The 22,794-nt window shown below is 41.2% G+C and overlaps 1 protein-coding gene across 2 annotated transcripts in view; it reads right to left on the bottom strand.

Moving 5' to 3' along the window:
* Nucleotides 1–10,049: 10,049 nt before the first annotated feature.
* Chrdl1 (chordin like 1) overlaps nucleotides 10,050–22,794 on the bottom strand; it is a 102,901-nt gene continuing 90,156 nt past the window's right edge. The window contains exons 10-12 of one of the 2 annotated variants that reach the window (XM_034485610.2): nucleotides 18,328–18,495; nucleotides 15,351–15,440; nucleotides 10,050–12,405 (exon numbers count right to left, since the gene is read on the bottom strand). In XM_034485610.2, coding sequence (XP_034341501.1) covers nucleotides 12,275–12,405; nucleotides 15,351–15,440; nucleotides 18,328–18,495 — 389 coding nt within the window. In that variant the 3' untranslated portion in view covers nucleotides 10,050–12,274. The remainder of the gene's footprint in view (nucleotides 12,406–15,350; nucleotides 15,441–18,327; nucleotides 18,496–22,794) is intronic. The other variant, XM_034485611.2, reaches the window with a different exon arrangement.

Raw genomic sequence — 22,794 nt, forward strand, 5'->3', positions numbered from 1 at the left:
AGACTCTATGATCATTCTGTCATCATATTATCTTAGACTTTTGCACTGCTTGATGAATTGTGATTTTTCACTGTATTATTTTTCCTGGTAGGTAGACTGCCACTTCTGTGGGAATAAATACTGTGTCTACAGTGTTTACCATTAGAATGGTAGAGCCTGGCACACATGGCTGATGAATAAAAAAAGCCCCCTAGTTACTGCAACTTTAAAAGGAAAGGAACACTGAGAACATTGTTTCAGATGTTTCAGTCTATGACTGGTTAGTCCCACTGTTGTGGGCATTGCTGGACATCATGGTTCAGAATAGGTGGTGAAGCAAAGCATCTCACAGGGAACAGGAAATAGAGGATATAGGGAGAGGCAATAGCAAGATATACTCTCTAAACACTCAAACCTCTAGTGACTCCCTTCCTCTAGATCAAGCTTCTAATGTTCCCACCAATTCCCAACATCATACCCTTAGCTAGGGACCAAAGACTTAGCACATGAGCCTTTCAGGGACACTTTGTATTTAAACTATGGCACTATGTACACATATGGAAAGTTATAGAGATATAAGATGATTAAACCATGCATTATAGATCTCTTAAATATATAGTACAATATAAATAGAATGCATGGAAATATAGATATTCCTTTTCATCCACAATAGTGAAATTGTAACAAGAATGCTTCACAGTAGAGTGTTGTCATGAGGCTTATAACGAAAATTCATCAACATCTGATTTAGAACTCAATAGTCTATGTGCAAATTCCACATTTATCAGTTGTTTTGCCTGACACCTTCGAACAAGTTATTTTGCACAGCAAACAAGTCCTTTTGACATTTGTATGTATTAACCTACACTTTATTAGTTTTTCTTAGAGTTGGCTACAGGGAAAATTCTCTTCTGAAGGACTTTATTTTTTACAAATTTCCTGAGCTGTTTTTTCCAACTACAGAAAGAATTTCATCAGATGGACTCTTTGCTTGGCAACAATTTGGTGAATGTCTGGAAGTGATGGGTACTGGGTCTCCATCTTCGCAGAGTTCCTCAATCTAATTAAGAAGACTGTGGCTGGTCAAATACTTCACATTTTTACATACACAGTCATGTGTTACTGAATGACTTGAGTATATTCTGAGAATTTTGTTGTTAGATGATTGCGTTGTTGTGCAAACACAGAACATACTGACAATAAGCCTAGCTGGTCTATCCTATTTCCTATCTAAGCTATAACTGTTCCTAGACTACATGATATCTACTATACTGAACACTGTAGGTATAATTGGATTATGGTAGTAAACATTTGTGGGTCTAAATCCATTAAATATAGAAAATATACCTTCAAATATGGTATAAAATAAAATAGGGTTGAAAAGAAATGACTGTACAGTGAGGTAGAAGATGGCAGAGGGGTGTTGGGAAAGGCTCTCTTCTAGATATGGCATGCCATTTAAACCACTAATTTACTGCAGCTATTGCACACAATCAAGACCAAACGATCAGTCACCATTTTAGTAGGCAGTACTAATTTGGAATCAGTAAGTTATGAGAGAGAGAGAGAGAGAGAGAGAGAGAGAGAGAGAGAGAGAGAGAGAGAGAGAGAGAACAAAGATAAATGACATCTGGGTGTGTCAGACTGGAAGAGGAGGGAGGAGGAGAACATGGTGGTAGATATGATCAAAATACATTGTATTCTTGGATAAAATTGTCAAATAGGAAATAAGAAAACAAACATACTAAAAACCAGTTCAATTGTTATGGCACTGGACCAACTGTTGGGAGCCGACTTTAGTAGAAAGCGGCTAGATCAACTTTGCAGACATCTGGAACCATATACCCTGATGAAAGACTTGGTTGGCAAAAGCCTATAACAGCTGAAGCACACTCTGATAAATATATTGTTTATCCCACATAGCTTGTTTTGCTGTTTAGTGACCTCAGCTGTATGGTGCACGTGGTAAAATGTTTTCACCTATGTTCTCCTGCTTGTGTATATAAATACCTCAATTCCCTTCAATAAGATAGACTTGAGGGAGACTTGAGAAAATAGAAGAGACTGAATCACACCCTGTCTTGTCTCCATTCTTCGAGTCTCTTGCCCCAAGAGCCCCACTCTCTCTCTTGACCAGAGCACTTAGCCCCCAAAGTGTTGAGGCAAAGTGTTGAGGCAGAGTGTGGGTCTCAACACCAACCATAAATGAAGCAGAGCTTGGAGGTCTGGACGTTTCCTTAGGTAGGTGAGGCAGTAAGAGATCTTTATTTAAATGTACATCTTGTCTAGCTTTTTAGTCTTTTGTAATAACACTTAGAATACAAGTACAATGGGCAGCTCTACAAGGACATTTTCTTTCTTTATGTCACTACTCTATAGGCTTTTTCTATTTTTAAAATATGATTTTACTTTTAAGATTTTGTTAAAGTATGAGGTACATTTATTCAATATCCTCAAGGTCATTAATATTGCTGCCTTCAGTCTCCTCTTATAGCACACGGGTCTTTTACTTTTATTATTTCACAGTCCAGCCATTGCCCCCTCCCAATTCCTCCACCCACAGTTCCTTATCCCATTCCTCCTTCCCACTGTCTTCAAGAGGATGTCCCCACCCTGTCCCCACCAGGCCTTCCACCCCTCTGGGGCCTCATGTCTCTTGAGCGTTAGGCTTGTCTTCTCTCACTGAGGCTAGAGCAAGGAGTCCTCTGCTGTATATGTATATGCTGCCTGGTTGGTGGCTCAGTGTCTGAGAGATATCAGGGTTCCGGGTTAGTTGATACTGCTGGTCTTCCTATGGGGTCGCCCTCTTCTTCAGCTTCTTCCAGCCTTTCCCTTATTCAACCACGGGGGTCTCCAAATTCAACCCAATGGCTGGGTGTGTCTGCATCTGTCTCAGTTAGCTGCTTGTTGGGCCTCTCAGAAGACAGTCATGCTAGGTTCCCATCTGTAAGCACAGCACAGCATCAGTAAGTGTCAGGCCTTGGCACGTCCCCTTGAGATGGATCCCAAGTTAGTCCTGTCACTGAGCTGTCTTTCCCTCAGTCTCATCTCTATTTTTGCCCCCAACAGTTCTTTTAGACAAGAAAAATTCTGGGTCAGAATTTTTGACTATGGGATGACAACCCCATCCCTCTGCTTGAAGAAAAGATGCCCTTCCTTCTTTCCTTCCTTCCTTTCTCTCTCTCTTTCTCTCTTTTTTCTTTTCTTTTCTTTCTTTCTTTCTTTCTTTCTTTCTTTCTTTCTTTCTTTCTTTCTTTCTCTTTAATCTTTTAAAATTTACAGTACAGTCTTTATCTCCTTCCTGGTCTGCCCTCAGACTGTTCCACATACCGTATCTCCTAACCCCCCTACCCCATCTCCAAGAGGATGTCCCCACCCCCATTCCCACCCTATTGGACCTCTCCACTCCCTGGGGCCTCAAGTTTCTTGAGGGTTAGGTGCATCTTCTCTCACTGAGTCAAGACCCAGCAGTCCTCTGCTGTATATGTGTTGGAGGCCCCATATCAGCTGGTGTATTCTGCCTGGTTGATATCTGAGCAATCTCGAGGGTCCAGGTTATTTGAGACTACTGGTCTGCTTATAGGGTTGCCCTTCTCCTCAGCTTCTTCCAGCTTTTCCCTAATTCAACCAAGGGGTCACCAGCTTCTGTCCATTGGTTGGGTGTAAATATCTGCATCTGACTCTTTCAACCGATTGTTGGTCCTTTTGGAGAGCAATCATGCTAGGCTCCTTGGGGCTTCCCCTTGAGCTGGATCACAATTTGGGCCTGTCACTGGACCTCCTTTCCTTCAGGCTTTTCTCAATTTTTGACTCTGAAGTTCTTTAAGACAGGAACAATTCTGGGTCAGTGTTTTTGACTGTGGGATGGCAAACCCATTCCTCACCTGATGCCCTGTCTTTCTACTGGGGGTGGACTCTACAAGTTCCCTCTCCCCACTGTAGAGCACTTCATCTAAGGTTCCTCCCTTTGATTCCTGAGAGTCTCTCACCTCCCAGGTCTCTGGTACATTCTAGAGGGTCCTCCTACCTCCTACCTTCTGAGATTGCCCATTTCCATTCTTTCAGAATGGAAGCCCTTAGAGCTTCTTTCCTGTTTCTCCCCCCATACTTGATCATGTTCCTATTTCCCACCTCCTCTTCCACCCAGGTCCCTCCCTCCCTCTGTATCCCATGATTATTTTCTTCTCCCTTCCAAGTGGGACTGAAGCATCCTCACTTGGATCCTTCTGCTTGTTAAACTTTCTTGAGTTCTATGGATTGTATTCTAGGTATTTTGTACTTTTTAAAGCTAATATCCACTTATTAGTGAGTACATACCATGCATGTCCTTTTGGGTCTGAGTTACCTCACTCAGGGTGATATTTTCTAGCTCCATCCATTTGCCTGCAAAACTCATGATGTCCTTGCTCTTAATAGCTGAACAGTATTTCATTGTGTAAATGAACCACATTTTCTGTCGCTAAACGATCTTAAGGGACACTAGAATACGTGCAGTTGTCTTCTCCTGTCATAGCTTTGCCATCTTCTTGAATCCTCTGGAAGGACCTGGTTAAGGCTATTTTACAGGGAGCTTACTTCCTTTTGTTTTTTTCTTTTTTTCCTTCTCTCTGTCTCCCTTTTCCTCTCTCCCTCACTGCCTCTGTCCCTCTGTTCCCCCTTCATTCTTCTCTTTCTTTACTCATTATTGAACCCAGGGACTTGTGGATGCTAAATGTATACTCTGACACTAGGCTCCACCCTCAGATCTCAACTATTCTCATAGGTAGATGCAACATACTTCAAAATAATGATAAAAATATAGTGCAGTAGATACATAAGCTGGGAACATAGTCATCAATCATCACTGACAAGTATTATGTATTAAGCATAGTTTTTTACTACTGACGGTGTATTATGTTTGTTTACATCAGAATTATCACAAATGTATGAACAATACCTTCCAGTACTATGCTACAATAGCTATGATATAATTAGATGACAGGAAAATTTTAGCTGCTTTATGAGTCTACCATGACCATTGTGCATATGATCAGTACATCAGTGACACAAATGCTATAATGCAGCACATGGATTTAATGACACATAAAAGGGAAATGCTCTCAATGTCCTCATCTCTAAATAGGGTCAATAATGGTATCTATCTGTTGGGGGCCAACTTTTAGCAGAAAGCGGCTATCAGCTTTGCAGCCATCTTCAGCCATATACCCTGACATGAGATTTAAATTACAATAGCCTACAACAGCTGAGAACACTCCGATAATCTTGGTTTAGATACCTTGAGATTAAAGGTGTGTGAGATTAAAGGTGTGTGACTTAATAGTATACTTAGAAGTATAGAGATCAGATTTAGAGACAAGACCTAAGGGCATGATTAAAGGTGTAACTTAGAGGCGTGGCTTAGAAGTGAGACATATAAAAGGCAGAGACAGAACAGATCAGAATTGAGACGATAGAAGACAGAACCAGAGATCAGAGAACATAGACGGAGATCAGAGACTATAGAGGGATCATCAGAGACAAATCTCAGACATTAGGTAGAATCTGCTGTCACCCTCGCTCTTGCTGAAACCCGACCTGAAGACCCGAGTGGCAGCTTGGGCTGGGATACAGTGGCCGCCCAAACGTGGGGAGCTGTGGGGAGCATTAAATGAACAGACATGCATGTCAATGGATTACTACAACCGCTCTTCCAGGGTATGCACTTTGATTGCTATTTCCTGTGTACATAGAGGAGGGAGCTACTAACTGTGCCTGTGACAAAATCTCAAGATGAGCACTGGGAGTCTTGAAAGATGAGTTCATTAAGTGGAGGCACCAGGGATGGGCAGTATAGGTGAAAGAGTAGGAGTAGAAGCACTAAAAACATGCTTAGCTCTGCAGGAGCGTAGACTAGTGTCTTGTGGTTGTAGGTGTGCAGTACTTAGGGAGAAAGGGGAAATAGTGGGAAACTATGATGGAAGTAAGCAAGGCTCAACAGAAGTGGAGACAAATGTACTAGGCTTGGAAACAGAGGAAGAGTAGATATGGGGGAGAGGGCATGTGGGAGAAATTGGAGTCCAGATGTAATGCATGAAAGAATTTTAAAAAGTATGAGTAAAGGCTCATGTCAGGGAAAGGAAATAGAAAGCATTCTAGTGATGGGAAGAGCATATATAGAGATAGAAATTACAAATGCATATGGAACGTTGGGGAACATATGGCTCATGCCCTGAAGTCTAGAAGCTTCCTTTTATTCGGAGACTTCAAATGTGTTTGCCTGTTTTGAGGGATATTGGTAGGGTAGACGCTTTACTTACTTATTTATTTATTTATTTATTTATTTATTTATTTATTTATTCATTCATTCATTCATTCACTTTACATCCTGATCACAGCTCCCCTCTCTTCCCTGTCTCCCCTCACAACTCCCTCCCCCCATCTCCCCTCTCTTTCTTTCATCTCTGAGAAGGCAGAGGTCCCCCATGGGTACCAACCCACCATGGCATCTCAAGTCACTGCAAAATGAGGCACATCCTTTCCCACTGAGGCCAGACAAAAAAAGACCAGTTAGGGGAATAGCATACAGGGCAGGCAACAGATTCAGGGACAGCCCCTGCTCCAGGTGTTGGGGGAATCGCAGGAAGACTATGCTGCAGATGTTACATATGTGTGTTTGGGGGCAGGGTGCTAGGGCCAGCCCTTGTTCTCTCTTTGGTGGTTCAATCTCTGGGAGCTCCCAGTGGTTCAAGTTAGTTGACTATGTTGGTTTTCGAGTGGAGTCCCTGTCCTCTTTGGGTCCCTCAATCCATCCCTCAACTCCCACACCTTGAGACTTTGATGCCTTATTGTACAGCAAAGCCTTGTCACAATGATACAACATGTGAAGACATTGTTGCCAGCTATATTTGTCACTGTTGGCCTGGGTAGCAACCCTTTCCTATTTGGGAGAAATGTGTGGAGCTGTCCTCAGAAGATCAATAGGGACACATTGCAGGCCTGCCTTCCTCTGTTAACTACCTTGGTGCCTCAGGCTGTTTGTGTCTGCCAGCCTGGATTTATAGATGGGAGCCTAGCATGGCTGTCCTCTGAGAGGCTGCATCCAGCAGCTGTCTCAGACAGATACAAACATCCAAACAGTGGATGGAGCTCAGGAAGTCCTGAGGTAGGGTAGACTCTTGAAGTCAATTTAAAAGAGGGAAATAGTGGGAAGTAAAACCGGTAAGTGTGACCTAAAGGGGATGGATACAGTAACACATGGTCATAAACACTTTGACTACTTCAATGTAGGTGAGAAAGTAGTGTCACAGTTGCAAAGCAAGTTGGGGTTCTCTCTCTTTATTCAAAGGATGGCAGCAGATTCTGGGTGCTGTCACTTTGGTGGTAATTGTGTTCAAGAAGCCCCACCAGGAATACAATCGTGGTGGTGTGAAGATACTTGTGGATCAGACAGAGAGAACATGGGCATTGTTTTTTTTTTTCCCCAAGCAATGCCTATCATAGAGAGCTATTGGAGAGGAAACACCATTTCTCTGCCTTTTTAGCACTCATGACTATGGTTCTATGAATTTAAGTCAATGGAAAAAAGCAGATACATAAGAAAAGGCACACAAGGTTTATTAATATGCATATACACAGAAGTTCACAGAAGGAAAGTCAAACTCTAAAAGGTGGTTAGATTCAGGGGGCTTATACGTTGTCTTAACATAGGAAAGAAAGTTTGAATTTAAATGGTTGATGAATTTGGGGGGAGTGAAGAGGAAATGAATCATGGATGGGAAATGAATGGACACTGAAGAGTATTCTAGTATGACTTCTCTGTTCATTCAAATTCACCTTGGTGTTGATTTCCCACCCTGAAGGATGAGTAACTTTTCTGTCCTTGGAATGGAGAAAGGTTACCTTATTACAAGGAAAATTTATATTCTACTTGTTAGCATTCTGTTGAAGCTCCACCCCACAGTTACCTGGCAACAACCAGGTAAGCTCTACCCCACAGTTACCTGGCAAAAACCAGGTAAGCTCCACCCCACAGTTACCTGGCAACAGGTAGGCCTGACCTACTATAAAAGGGGCTGCTTGCCCCCCCTCCCTCTCTTGTTCCTTTCTTGTTCTTTCTCTGCCTCCCTTCTCCCCTCTATCCCCATTCCCTTCCCCTCTCTCTCCACATATTCATAGCCAGCCTCTACTCTTCTATGTCTCTACTCTCTTTCTCTCTGCCTTTCTCTGCCTCTACCACCCTCTTAACTCCCCCCATGCCCTTAATAAACTCTATTCTATACTATACTGGGTCATGTGGCTGGTCCCTCGAGGGAAAGGGATGCCTTAGCATGGGCCTGCGGAGGTACCCCCTTCTTCTATACCTGACTACACACACCTACATAGAACATATCCCTTCTCTTGTTATCATTTTATAAACACAACACTACTTTTAGGCAGTTGTGGGTGTGGTAAAACATATTTTTGTCTACAGCTATTGATTCTTAATTGCTTTTAGCTCAAAATAATCTTTATGCCAAAGGGGCACCATTTTGAGAGGCATATTCTTAACTCTGTCAATAGTCAAAGAAGGGGCAGGAAAGATGCCTCAGCTCTTCTAGTGGACCTGGGTCTGATTCACAGAATCCACATGGAGGATCACAGTCACCTGTAACTGCAATGTGTGGGAGCATGCCCATCATTTTATACCTTTCTTGCTTTTATTCAGTGAGATGGGCCTTGTTGCTTCCTAGGACCTATAGGGAGAGAAAGATCCTGTGAGAGGAGTTGAGAGCAAAAGCTTAAACATCTCGTGTGTATATAGGAGCACAAACTTGAAGGGCTGAAAGAAGTGTGAGTCATCTGGGAAATTAAATTGAAATAAATTGAAAAACATTGAATAAATCAAGATGGATCCACAGAGGTATAGTTTGACTTCATTGCACTTTCCTCAATGGATGTCAGACAATATTTTACTCATATTATATGAGTCCAGAAGAAAGCAAAGCTGACTGAGTATAAGCGGAATAAAGTAATAGAAATATGCTGGAACAAGTTGGGACCATTCAACATCCAAAGCTGAATGGCCACCCAGGTTGTGGGTCAAGAGTTATGTCCTGAGAGCAACATGGAACACGACTTCTCACTGGCTGCATGAAACAGACTAAGTCCCTTAGTACCCATGACCTTTAATCTTGATCTTTCTATAGTCTGTCTCTCCTCTGTGTTATGATAGGCCCAGGTAACTCCCAGAGGTAAAACAAAATGGCTTGGAGTCTATTTCTTTCTACAGGCACTTCCTCTATTATGTTTTATTTTTCTCACTCTACTAAAGAGCTTCTCCAGTGACTTCTCTTGAGCTTCTAGCTCAAATTCCTCACACCAGCCCTCCATTTAGCTTTTACAACCTACCCCAGTCAGGCCTCTGCACCAGAAACTTCAGGACTTTTATTTGCCCAGGTTACCGACATCAGTACACAGTTTCTAGCCTAACACCTGATACCTCAGCTACTGATACTTTAGACTTACCTCCTAAAGTCCTTCCACATTCTAACTTCTGAACAGCCGGTATTTAGCTAGCATTGGGATTTGAGGGGATTTATTTTCGATGAACACTTGTAACAACATACTTACACTGGTCCCTAGCAAACTTTGTATAAATGTGCTGTGAACGCAGGTCAAAATTGAGATCCTTTTGAAATCTAAGTGAGTAGTCCAAGGGGAAGTAAAACATCAATGATATTCTACATGCCCTGCTCACCTTGAATATCCATGGTCATTGATGAATACTCCATGGACACTAGACACTATTCTAATTATTTTGTATGTACTGACTACATTAAGTCTTAGGGCAAGATTTCAGGTGAAGGGCATCATTATTATCATCATTATCTTGTTTGCTAATTGGGAAGACTGACAAATCTAGTAATTGCAGAGCTGGCTTAAGAATCTAGGCAGCTTTACTGCTAGGTTGACATTGCTAACTACACAGGAGGAATAATGACACCAATAGGCCCACCCATCATCATTTACCCAACTGAATAACAGTCTTGACCAGAGTGTCAATCATATGATATTCTCAGACATAACCTTTTTAAATTCAAATTTTATTAATGTAAAAATCCAGAAGCACAGTGACTACATAAATAAGTACCATATTTGGGTACATATCCTGTGAGAAGAGTGAAAGGCTAATACTGTTAGGCTATTCACACTTGGTTACATGAGCTACAGGAAAATGAATAAAACTGCAAAATGGTGTTTATGGTCTTTGCTTTCCCAAATGTTTATGATACAAATAAATATACAAAAAAAAAAAAAAAAAAACCACATCCATTCTTCTCTACTAACATACAGGCAGTTTGACCTCTTTCCCCTATGTGCTATACTCTACCCAACACTAAAACACTGGTGTAATTTCTACATTGACTTAGCACAGCTCCTCAGTTCCTGCTTCCCACAGTACTTTACAAAGGTGTGTTCCTGCACCTGGAGGCAGGAGTCTGTGTAACAGAGCTCTTTAGGTGTCCCCTTGAGGCTAAGCTTTCAGAGAACACCTGGGTGGGAAGGTTTGTGGGTGAATCATCTAGCAGTGGAGTCACCACTTTCCTTTGGGATCTGGTGACTGATCTCCACACTCTGGAAATACTGTTTCCTCCAAGAGGGAAGCAGCAGAAAATTGGCACTGCCCCATCACAATGTTCAACAATGTTCTGTGGCTTTACAGCCCAGGATGCCTTATGCCCCTCTTCTGAGGAGAATGTGTGATTGACTGGCAAGAAGTTTGTCTCATGAAGCCCTGGCCACAAAGCCTGGTGTATCGTTTGTAGAAACCTTCCTTTCTCTGACAGGTTCTAGTAAAGACCAGACTCTTCACACTTTTTCCTATCATGTTCTCTTGCCTACAGTAGGAAATACAAGATTTCTTGGTCTTCAAATTTCTCAGTACTCATGTGAGCTCATTCATGCTCCTCAAAAAAGACAGATCCAGAAAGCTGGCCTACGATCCTTGCTAGAAAATATTTATAGTTTATCCAAAAGGTGTTTTCTAAAGCCAAGCCTCAGAAAGGATAATTGATGTTGAGGCATTGGGCTGCAAATAAACATTTCAGAAGCAGACTTGTCTAAAATCCCCGATACAACCCATGCTAAGAATCAGACAAGAATAGTAGGAAGTGTTGGGACAGAGGTCTTTGCCAGAATTCTCAGCTCCCTGAATGAACAGTAACTCTTAACAGAAGAACCAATGTCGAGAAGCTCTTAAGGACTGAGCCTCTTTGAAAAGTCAAATTTCAACTCCTGCAATCAGAGAATTTACCCTTGTAAAGGCTTTTAGAATAAGAGCATCTGTCTAGGTGACTATTGCCTCAAAAAAAATAGTGAGCACCATTAGTCTGTTAACCAGTTAGTTTTATAGCTGTGAAAAAAAATGGGCTATTTTATTTTTATCAGTTGTATTCTTCTATGGTTATTTTGTTTGGAATAAATTCATTTTCTGCGAATTTCTCCAAATCCTACCTTCCTAATGGAAAGATAAGGAAAGAGAAGTGGTATTATTAGGCAAAAAAAATGAATTTAGCACTTCAAAGGGGACAAGACCCACAAATGGTGTTCTTCATCCTAGGACTATGGCTGATTACTTTAAAACCTGCCTTAAAGGCTTGAGGGAAAAATTTTTTTGCATACATTTTTAGTTTGTTTCCCTGGATACGAACAACCTTAAAGGTATTTAGGAGCCAAAAAGAAGGACAGTTCCATGTGCAGTGTGTGTGTGTGTTTGTATGTGTACACATGAGGTATGAAGATGGAAAATTTTTGTCAGTTCTGAGACTAGAACCCAGGGCTCCACATATACTAGGTTTGTGCCTGACTGTATTATATTACCACCCAACGAATAACTTTTTGAAAGGAGGAAAGACACTTGAACATTCAAAAAGTACTTCATATAAATGATTGTTTGACATGACCCAACTCAAGCTGAGCAATTTCTTTTCCTTTCTTGTGACTTTTTACATAGAATTCATAAAGTGTTTTTCTTTTTTTACTTTAACTTGCAAATAAAAGTGATTCTCAGAGAAACTAGAGCTGTACCACACAATCCTATCCCTTCTCCCTCCAGAAACCATTAAAGACTCCTCTATTCTCTTTACAGGAGATGTTTGAGGGCTGGCACACCGACTGCTGCACATAGAGGAACATGGTATGCTGTGGCTGGTGTGGATAATTTGACTGAGGTTGACGTTGGGGTTTTGGAGCGCTGTTGACTTAAGCAAAGTAAGCCGGCAGTCCAGCTGCAGCTTGGGTTTCCTTCATTGATACTATCCAATCCTGGCAGTTTTGTCTAACAGTGGTCCTTTTCAGGTCTCTCCAGGTACAAAACCTGGACCAAATCTTCCAGTTCTGTTCTGCACACCCGACTTGAGCACATCTGGCTGAGCTGAGCTTCTCCTTCAGTGAAGATCTTCCACTGGTCTAAAAGGCAAACACAGAATGGTCAGGAGTGTGTAAGATTAAAGCTGAACTACCTAGGAATGCAACCAGTTCCCTTCAATCATTCCCATATCTTTGTAGCCCTCTCCGGACATTTTAAATATGAAAGGCAGGTGGTTTCATAAAAAAAAGCATTCTCCCCCCACAAATAGGTTTCTTGGATAGAGACAGAAAATAAGACATGGAATTTTCACTTTAATACATAGCATTTGAAAGATACTCCCCAAATGAGATGCAACTGTTCTCCCATGAGCAAATCCTAAGCACTATGTTTAGAAAACATTTATTAAATGATTTACTTGATTTTAAATAGTGTGTTTGTGGGGTGGGGGTGATACATGCATGTGAGTACCCACAGGGTTCAGTAGTACCAGACCCCTCCTGTAGCAGAAGTTTTGAACTACCCTGATGTGAGTACTGGGAACTGTACTCAAATTTTCTGGAAGAACAGTTTACACTCGTTAACCACTGGACGAGCTCCATCCCCAGTGTTTAGAATTTTTATAGTGTATTCAGCATTTATAAAATACAGTCTGCTGGCTTGCTTTATAGGTGGCTCACTTCACACCAAGGTAAAAAAAATGCCTGTGAACAGCAATATCTACTGAGTTACTGGATCACAGCTTGCCTTCTTTGGGCCCCGTGTAGTGGTTTGGGTTACTTGATCCTTGACGCCCTGAACTGCCATCCTATGACCGCTTCTAGTGTTCCATCCTCATACTGGCACAGCCCTTTCCACTCTTAACTTGGCACTACTACTTCTATTTGTCTGCTGATTCGCAGCACATCCTTACTTTTCTTTTTGTTCTTATCTTCATGGTGATGAAATCTGGGGAACTCTGAGCCCAGGGCCAGGAAACTCCTTTCCCTCCTAAACCTGCTTTGAACCTCTGTGCTTCCCCTATTCATGAGAATATGACTGCCTGCCCATTGAGACTTGTTTGTCCTGCTTATTTCTCCCTTAGATTCTCCCTACTCTTCATGCCTCAGTAGGAGAGTAAAGGACAAAAAGAAGACAGCATTCACCAAAACCTTGACTATGTGTTGGGCTATGGAGGCACGTAATGTGAATGCATTGGGCTTGTTTTTGTATCCCCAAGTGATTCCACTGAATCATTCCACTATCACCTTCCTTTAGACTGTACAATGTTTGGGACACACAGCATCTACTTCCATTACCCATCTGCAATCCTAATTACTCTGGGCACAGGGTATGTCTAAATTAGCTTCGACAGCCTCAGGAGCCTAATTCAGTGGCTTGCTCACAACACAAACTGAACTGTGTTCTATGACAAAATAGTCACCATTGCTCCCGGGCCCCTAGTCTCCGTCTCTATTCCTTACTTCCTCATGGGGATTTCCTAACCCCTGCATTCAAATTTAATTTCTATTGATCTTTCAAAAGACATACCAAAGACCTTTCTGGGTCCTGATCAAAATATATTCTGAACAGAGGTCCTTATTCACCAATACCTACTGATTCTTTAGCTTTTCATTGGTGAATGGCATCACTATCTACCCAATCTATAAAGTTATTAATATTAGAGCCATTGCAAAAATGATTCCCTCCTCCCTGTGACATATATCTATTGACTTAGTTTTAGAAATATTTCTCATGGTGGTCTATCCTCCCTTGTCTCACAGACCCTATAGTGTGAGAACTTCCTAATTCAGACTCTCACCAGCTCTGTCACTAAATGGTGCACCCTACTCCACACAGCAAGTCCCTCTTCCTAAAAGCCAGATGGAAGTACACCATTTACCTGTTTACTAACCTCCAGTGCTGTGCTTTATACTGGAGGTCAAATCCATCATCTTGGTCTTAGCACTGCAAACAAGGCTTTTCACAGCCTGGATTCACCAAGGTGAGTGCTTCTTGCCCAGTGCACCACATTGATCCCATTATGTGTGTTGTTCATATTGTGTAGCAACTCCCAATGCTACTTGCTTTGTGTGTGCACTCTTCACTGGCTTCTTCTAAGCCTTTTGACTACTTCATACCAACTCTTTTCATCTTCATTGCACCCTATGCAGCCTTGGTGATCATTCTTCGCCCCCACCCACAGTTCTTGTTTGCTCCTGCCTGAATCTTCTCTTAGGCTGCACCTTCACCCTGGACTTATTTCTTGACCTGTTGCCCAGTCACACCCTTTTCTTTGAGAAAAGCACCTCCTCCCCGAAGCCTTCCTCGACTAAGCCCACCTGGCTCTAGTCTCATTGTTCTTTGCAGATTCCCCTGAGCACTTAGGAATTTAACTCCGTACAGCTAGTCTAATTCACACCGAAGACCTGTTCCTGTTCTGTCTTGCCCATTAGAAATTCCCTGTGGATAGAAATCTGGTGCCTTTTATTCCATTAGAAGTTCTCCCCACCCATCCCCACCCCAATGCCCTGCAGAATCTAGTCCCTAAGCTCCATCTAGTGTAGAAAGAGGGAGAGCAGCAAGCCTATATGAATGCCTACAAGCTTTTAAAGAAACATGAGCACCTAGTGGTAGTTCTGTAACATAGAACTGATAGGGATTCTGTATCTCTGTCTCTCTTCCTCATCCCCAGAGAACATAGCCTTCCAGATACCAGGACTCCACAATTATACCGGTAATACCTGAAATATTGTGAAGCTTCCCTCTGCCCTCTTGGGCCTTAGCTTATCAGTTTTATTAAAGACATTTAAGAATCCTTGGCCTGAAATAGCTTGTATGTGGACTATACCACAATTTGTATTTGTCATGTCCAAGCTTTTTCAGTTTGCACTCAGACACCCTATTGGCTGCTTGGTCCTCCAAAAGAGAAATAGAACATTCCCTAATGTTGACACTGAATATTCTTTATGTTCACTGAGAGTACAGAGGTACTTCATGTGTGGCTATGCCACATTTAAAAGTTAGAGGTAGTTTCCAGCAAAGAGTAAAAGGAGGTGCCACTTACTCAAGGTGGTCCGAGTCACCAGGTTGAAATGATGGAGCTCCCCAAACATCTTCTTGGAAATCTTCTCAATGTGGAAGTGCTGGAGAATACCTAGGGCCAAGCGCAAAGTAGAACAGGTGATGAAATATTTTCTATCTCTTTTTGGAAGCGAAGACCCTCTTTTCTGCCCAGGCTGAGCATATAATCTCATTACTGGGTTTTAGGAGTATTGAGCTAGGCTGTGTAATGTACTTAACCAGGAACTTGGACGGTTCAGGGATTTTAATTGACTCCATTTGTTCCCTTGGCTCACTGGCCTTTCTTTAGCTTCTCCTGGGACTGGAGATAAGGAAGGTAGTACTTCTGACCATGGGACTCCTGCCTACGAAAAGCATGAGCACTGGTTGGAGCTTCTGTAGCCAGAGGCAGTATTAGAAGTTCTGCCTTTGGCCATAATTTGGGTAGACTAGTTCCTGCCAAACCACTAGGCTGCCCTCCTGGCTAAACAATAGAAAGCCAGTAGTAGGATCACAGGCATATTATTTGTGTAAATGGAGAAGCCACGCCCATTCCTGAATTCACACAGAAGAGCAAATTTTTCCTTTGGGAAATAGTCATAATTCTCGTAGGTTTCTCTCAATAAGCAAGCAAGCAAGTAAGCAAACAAACAAACAAAACCTAAACAAATGGTAGGGGGAGTTCTTCCGCATCGCCCCACAACTTCTACTTTGCCTAAATAGCTTCTATTAGAGACAGGTAAATAGCTGAAACCTGCCAAGTAGTTAAGAAGCAACATGTCATCAGCTCACTAGAACTCAGTGGTCAACAGTGAAGAAAGGTGACAAAGCTTGGGTTTTACTGTGTCCAGGAAACATAAACTTCCCTTTTAGTATGAGTAGAGGCTACTGATATGTTCTACTGTCAAATTGTGAGCCATCTGTACTTTAGTGGGGTGAATGATATGGGATCATTGCTTGAGAAATCAGGCCAGGTGACTAGTAAACAAACACACTATGGAGCTAAAGATAAAAAATCAACATGCCTAGATATAAAGCCAAAATAAACATGGCCGAAAAGCATATGTGCATCCTAGCATACTTTCTAATGGGTGGGGAGAAAAGGCAAGGTTGTTGGGGAAAAGGAAAGAGAAAAGATGCAGTAACAATTTTAGCAGTATTTCTTAAAGTAGGATCCAAGTGCAATAATCCACTTGCATTATTAGTGTCACAAGTTTCTGCTTTAATCATGAAATGCTTATAATGTATCCAAGGCCTACTAAATTCTCACTCATCTCTGTAGAAGGACTAGCTAGTAGCACATTAGTACAGTTCTGTGCATGATGTTGAAGCATACACATGTTAGAACACTGGTTATTATCGTTGCTGTTTTGAGATACGTGCTTACTTTATAGTCCTTGCTGGCTTACAGCTTTGTAGATCAGGCTGTCCGCGAATTCACAGAGATCCGCCTGCCTTTGCCTCCCAAGTAATAAGATTAAAGGCATGTGCCACTACACTTAGCTATTCGAATACCTTAAGCTTTGGGCAGGAGGTAGGCTCAATGGCTAAAGGATATATCTTATTGTCCAAGTAAAATCTTATGCCTACCCTTGGATTCCTGAAAACCTTGACCAGTCTAGATCAGCACCAGTCTTATCTATACATCATGGTGGTGTGAATAGACAAGTGTGGAGCACATTGAGTATTAAAAAGAATATTGGTTGCTGTGGTGGCAGCTGTGAGGAATCAAAAAGGCAACTGGATATCATGACAGTGTGTGTGTGTGTAGGTACTTGTGCAGCACACCATGTGTGTGTGTGTGTGTGTGTGTGTGTGTGTGTGTGTGTAGGTACTTGTGCACCACACCATGCATGTGAGGGTCAGAGGACAATTGTGGGATTCAGTTCCACCATGTGAGTTCCAGGGATGGAACTGAAGTCATTGGGCTTGTCACCAAAACTTTACACAGTGAGCCCACGACCATAATCTTTTAGAAAGTAGGAAGGATGTTTTAAATTTATCTTAATCCAGAGTGCATGGTGTAATTCCACAGACATAGCTTCACACTGGAAGGGTGGGTTTTCCTGTTTATTGAGCTTTCTATTGGAAAGGTAGACTACAGTTTAAAAGTTTACAATGTTGGCCACAGATTAAAACCACTTTGAGGACTTAAGGAAATATACTGATTAAGGCACGTGTCTTGCTCAGGCCAACAAATTAAACTCTGGTAGCAGGGCTTGGGTATTTGATATAAAAATCGAACTAAGGCAAAACAAAACAAGCTGTTTCAATGATCATGATATGCAGCCAGAAAGCGAAAAACAGGGTGTGCTCTTACTTGTATGTGGATCCTACCTTCTAATTTGTGTCTATGTGTAGTTTTGTGAAAGTAAGCATGTTTGTTGATGTTGGGAAGCTAGAAGAAAACAGGCTTTAAGGGAGAGATGTACAGAGGGTAATAGCATTTAATATGAAAGAGGAAGGGGAAATACCAGGAGTGACGAAGTCTATGGAAGATTGTCAGGGAAATGGGATGGGTCAAACAAGGTAACTAACTAAATAATGAACTGTATATGAAAACCTGCTACTTTATAACCTAATTTAAAAATATGAAATTAGAAAAGATATATCTGTCAAAATTGAACCACATGCTTTTCTCTTTAGAAGTTATAAAAATGAAAATAATAGAAGAATAAGAGACTAAAGGATGTATAGAAGAGACTGTATCTATTGTCGAAAAATCGAATGAAAACAAAAGGCTTTGCTACCCGAAGAAGAAAGAGTTCCTCCTTCAGATTTTGGTGCTGTGAAAAAGACAACTTTGGGAGTTAATTGTTAATCTTTAGCACAGGCTGTGTTAAAATTGAAAGCATAATGCCTATGCTAGACACCTGCCAGTTTCTAAGCAACAGGATAACTTCTGACCCAAACATAGGAACTTGTCAACACTTAAAAACACGTTACACCTAAAAACACAAATCCAATGGCATTTTACTCACCCTTTCGAATGGTCCAAACATGAACCTCTACTTGAGGTGGTCTCTCGGTCTGCAGTGCAACTTTTCTGGTTGTCTCTCCATCCTCCATGAACACAGACTCATATACAGGCATGGTTTCTTCTCCACAATAGGAACCTTTGCTGTCAAAGTTTTGGCTTGGAGGTTCTTCTGGAACCAGGAAGCAAGTAGAGGTTTGGCACAGATTTTTTTAAAACTAGGACTGAACTTCTGTATTTAGCCACCTCACTGACACTGATCAGGAGTAAACAATCAACCGGAACAGTTTGACAGAAACAAGCTTTCCAGAGTTACCTCACTAACTCAGCTCCAGCTGATCCTTTAACAGCCATCAAATCACCGAGACACATCTAACCTCTCATGAGTCCATGTGATGACAGAATCCGTGGCTGTGTAGGGTACACCTACAAATTGAGCTGGATCTCCCTACAACAGTCACTGAGAAATGGACTTCAGTGAAGAGGAATAATATAGCCAGGTATATATTTCTTAGGTACTTAAGGGAGAATTGAATTTTCCATACTAGAGTAGAATTGTGTTCTGTCCAGCCCCAAGTTGTTAAGAGAGGCCCAGGAAATGGGCTGGCAGAGGGCTTTGGTTAGCTTCTCTGACATCATTTCTGTATACTTAGAAAACACTCATGACACTCACTTATGTGCATATACTTGCCCAACATATCCATCTAAATTGGCTTGACGTTTCTGAATGCTCTTTGATTTGTTTGTAAGAGGAATGATAATACCGGATCAGCACCAGTGCCAAAATGTAGATGTCAGATTAGTCATGTGTATGCTATGCCAAAGGAACGGTTGGGAGATACACAGAAAATTGGTCAGATCCACCATCTGTGTGTGGATCTTATCCTATGTATACCAAACTGTTGAACTTCAGCTCCCAGGAATAAAAAAGGCACCGGCCCCATAATAGTTGGCATTTCACATGACACTCCCCTTTGTCCAGGCCCCATACTAAAAATATAAGTTCCCCCGGTTGATTATTGCTGAGTTGTTCCTTTGCCATGTGTGTATTCAAAGTGTGTAAATCAAATAAAGGACAATGAAAAAAAAAGCCGTACACACCATAAAAACTTCGAGACTATACGGAAGCCATCTATCAGAATAGCTGAACTGTCAGTGATGAAACCAGTTAAGGGTTGAATGTTTGGAGATCTGTAGCTCATACTCACTGTTGTCTAATGGACTGAACATTGTGGTCAAATTGCTATTATATGTCTTTTTTGGACCTGATTAATTTTCTTCTCTACCTCCACCTCCCACCATTTGGCACTGGGAGGATAAAACCACTGTGATCTCTTGACAGTTTCATCTTGGATCATTCATTTTGTGGACTATCCTTAGAACCAAGCTTCCTTTCTCCCTTTGTCTTTCTTTTTAGCCATTTTATTACTTGGCAGGCCAGTCCTTTTTTGGTGATGTTAGATAATTAAGGGCTGTGTGCTTACAGTTTTCAAATGGGAAGAAGGGACTTCTAGGAATCCAATTGTCACCTTTACAAGGAGGGTTGAGTTTATCTTAATGTTGGCTATGAATGTAACTAATAAATGTAACCTAAACCATGATGCCACTAGAAGTCGTACGATCAAACTTTTCTCAGTATCAGAATGAGTCATTGAGTAGCACCAACCCCTCTTAAGATCTGTACTTAACACAACTGAAGAAATCCACAAACAACAAAACCTCATTAGCGACTCAGCCCTAGTTGAAACTGGAAGATCCTAAAAGAGGCAAATTTTGTCCTTAGGCAGATGTATTTGATAACATCTTGCACTTTTCACACTTGCCATCTCAAGGCACCTCACCTCCACGCTCGTCTACTCTCATCTCCTTTTCAGCGAACCGTGCCATAATTGAAGTCATTGCTGGCCATGTCCATTCCCCATGAGAACACTATCCTGCGCCATCTAGAACTAAGAAACTTAGATACCATTATTTTGGGAGGTGGTGATGACAGATAAAGATGTGTTAGCTCAGGTAAGTTTTTATGTCATGACATTTAATGATCAAATCCAAGAGAAGTGCATAAGGAATTCCAGGTATCAAGGCACTAGAACCAGGGGTATGAGAAGTGAGTTGGGAAACCTACAGGAGGTATATATGTCAATCCAGGAAGTAGACACTGACATAAAAGGGAAGGCTGGCCTCTAGCAGAGCAATAAGAAGAGAGGCAGAACTTACATCATTTACCTTGCTTGGCCTGGGTTTGTTGCTGATGGAGCCTGCTATCACATGTTAGGATGAAACTTTAGGCTTGGTCACCAGTGAACGTTCTTTCTTTCTCCCTTACCAAAACAATATTCTTTTTTTATCACCGCTTTGTCCGTTTTCCTCTAGATCATGTGCCATTATTTTAAGAGGCCACTTATGGTGTTATATTCCTCCTGTTTGTGGACCCTTGCATGTCATTCAGGAGTCTATTTGAACATCACATTTTCAAAGACGCCTTCCCTGACTACTGTCTTGAAAAAAAATTTTTTTTACTAGTCACCATCTCCTGATCTTGAGCCGTTTCCCTCCACAGTCCCCATCACCTGCTAAAATTATGTCCTTGATTTGGTTTCACTGCGTTTCTTTTCCATAACAATGCAAGAACCAGGCTGTAGCCTTTGCCTGTCTTGTTCACCCCTCCTTCTTCGGTGCTTGTGTTTCCATGCAGTATGTACTTAACATGTGACTTTTAGGGTGATCACAAGACATACTCCTTATTGCTTTGCAGGTGCTGAATTTCTGTACAGGTGCCTGGCCATGCAGACAGTGAGTCTTGGGCAATATGATCCCTAGGAGTGATTTAAAGTGCACAAACCCAGGTCTGGCCACGAGAGAGAAAAGTACATAGAATGAGATTGGAACTCTCCATGATGCCTGATGGATATGTTATCTCAACATATCTGATTAGGATGGAAAACAGAAAAAATAGTTCATCAGGGGAAACAAAATTCAGTCAGTCAGATTATATAATATATTGACAATTGGGATTCTGGAAGGTGGTTTTTAAAACAACAACTTTTATTATGTTTTCAAGTGATGAAAGTAATACATGTTTACTATTGAAAATTTTAAAAATACAAGTGAAAGAAGAAAATGGGAGTACTTAATAAGTCAGTTATCCAAAGATGATCTCTGTAAACATTCTGTCATAGTCCTTTCCAGGCTTTAAAAAAAAATCTGAACACAGACAAACTCTTTCTTAAACACAAAAATTAAGTACAATACACATATTTTTGTAGCTTGCTTTTTAACTTAGTATTTCCACATCAGCAATCTTGGTCTACAATGATTTTAATGTCTACATAATTTTCCACAGTGCACTTATACCATAATTTAGCTATTCCCTTATGAGTGAATTTTCTGAACATTGTCAAGTTTTCACTATTATAAATAACACTGCACCAAAATTCCTGGCTTTTAGACCTTTATGTGTCTCCATTTACTTTCTCAGCAATGGGGTTGCTTATCTGAATGCTTTAAAAACACAGCCAACCTGAGAGGGAAATTATTGTTTAAACTAAGGCATGCTCAGTTCCAATTTTCTCCTTTTATTTCAAATACTCATATGAATAAAATCCTAAGCACAGTGTGAAATGAGATTTTTGTCTGAAACTAAAAGAATCAAATTGGAATTCCTTATCTTTAGTATTTAGGTAATTATTGAATTTTTTTACCATAGATTATCCTTTAAGTGTAAATGTTAGACCTTTGGCCCAAGAGATTGAGGATTTCAACTGACATAAAGATTTATGGATTAAGCGAGATAACAGACTTTGAAGTGACAATAAGTCACCATGCTCTGGTGGCCCTGATATCCATATCATTCCTAGAATATGCTCCCTGCCTACTCCTACCTAAATTTTAGTATGCTGATTCCTCTACTATTGGCTAGCTCTTATCCTCTATATATCCATATCCTGTCCGTGTGACTTCCACCGTGGGAGATGAAGGCCATTAGAGTTACATTAAATCATTACATCCCAAACTTTAATATACTTCAAGTAGAATCACTTGATAATCTTAACTGCTGATTTGGATGCAGAGCAGGTGGAGGCCTGAGAGTCAGCTTTTATAATTGTCTCCTAGGTGCTGCTGGTCCACAAATCACATTTTTAAGAACAAGACCATGAACCACTGTGAGCAGATAGCAATTGTTCTGAAACTTTTCTGCACATCAAAGGAGCCCGAGGCACAGCCCATGCTACAATTCCAGTCAATTAGATTGCAATGTCTGGAGATGAGGCACAGGTACTATTAGAACCCCTTGGGGATTCCAATGTACAATTTTGGGAATCATTGGCTCACATGAAGATACTCATGTATTTACACTGAATGCATGTTTGCCTGCTAGGCAGAGTGATTGTTTAAGGGAGGAGATAAATGATCTATCCATCTCCATTTTAGAAGGTGTTTGTTTTTCACTTGTATTTATATAAATTCTTTT

The sequence above is a fragment of the Arvicanthis niloticus genome, chromosome X (assembly GCF_011762505.2).
Source record: "Arvicanthis niloticus isolate mArvNil1 chromosome X, mArvNil1.pat.X, whole genome shotgun sequence".
In the NCBI taxonomy this organism is placed as follows: Eukaryota; Metazoa; Chordata; class Mammalia; order Rodentia; family Muridae; genus Arvicanthis; species Arvicanthis niloticus.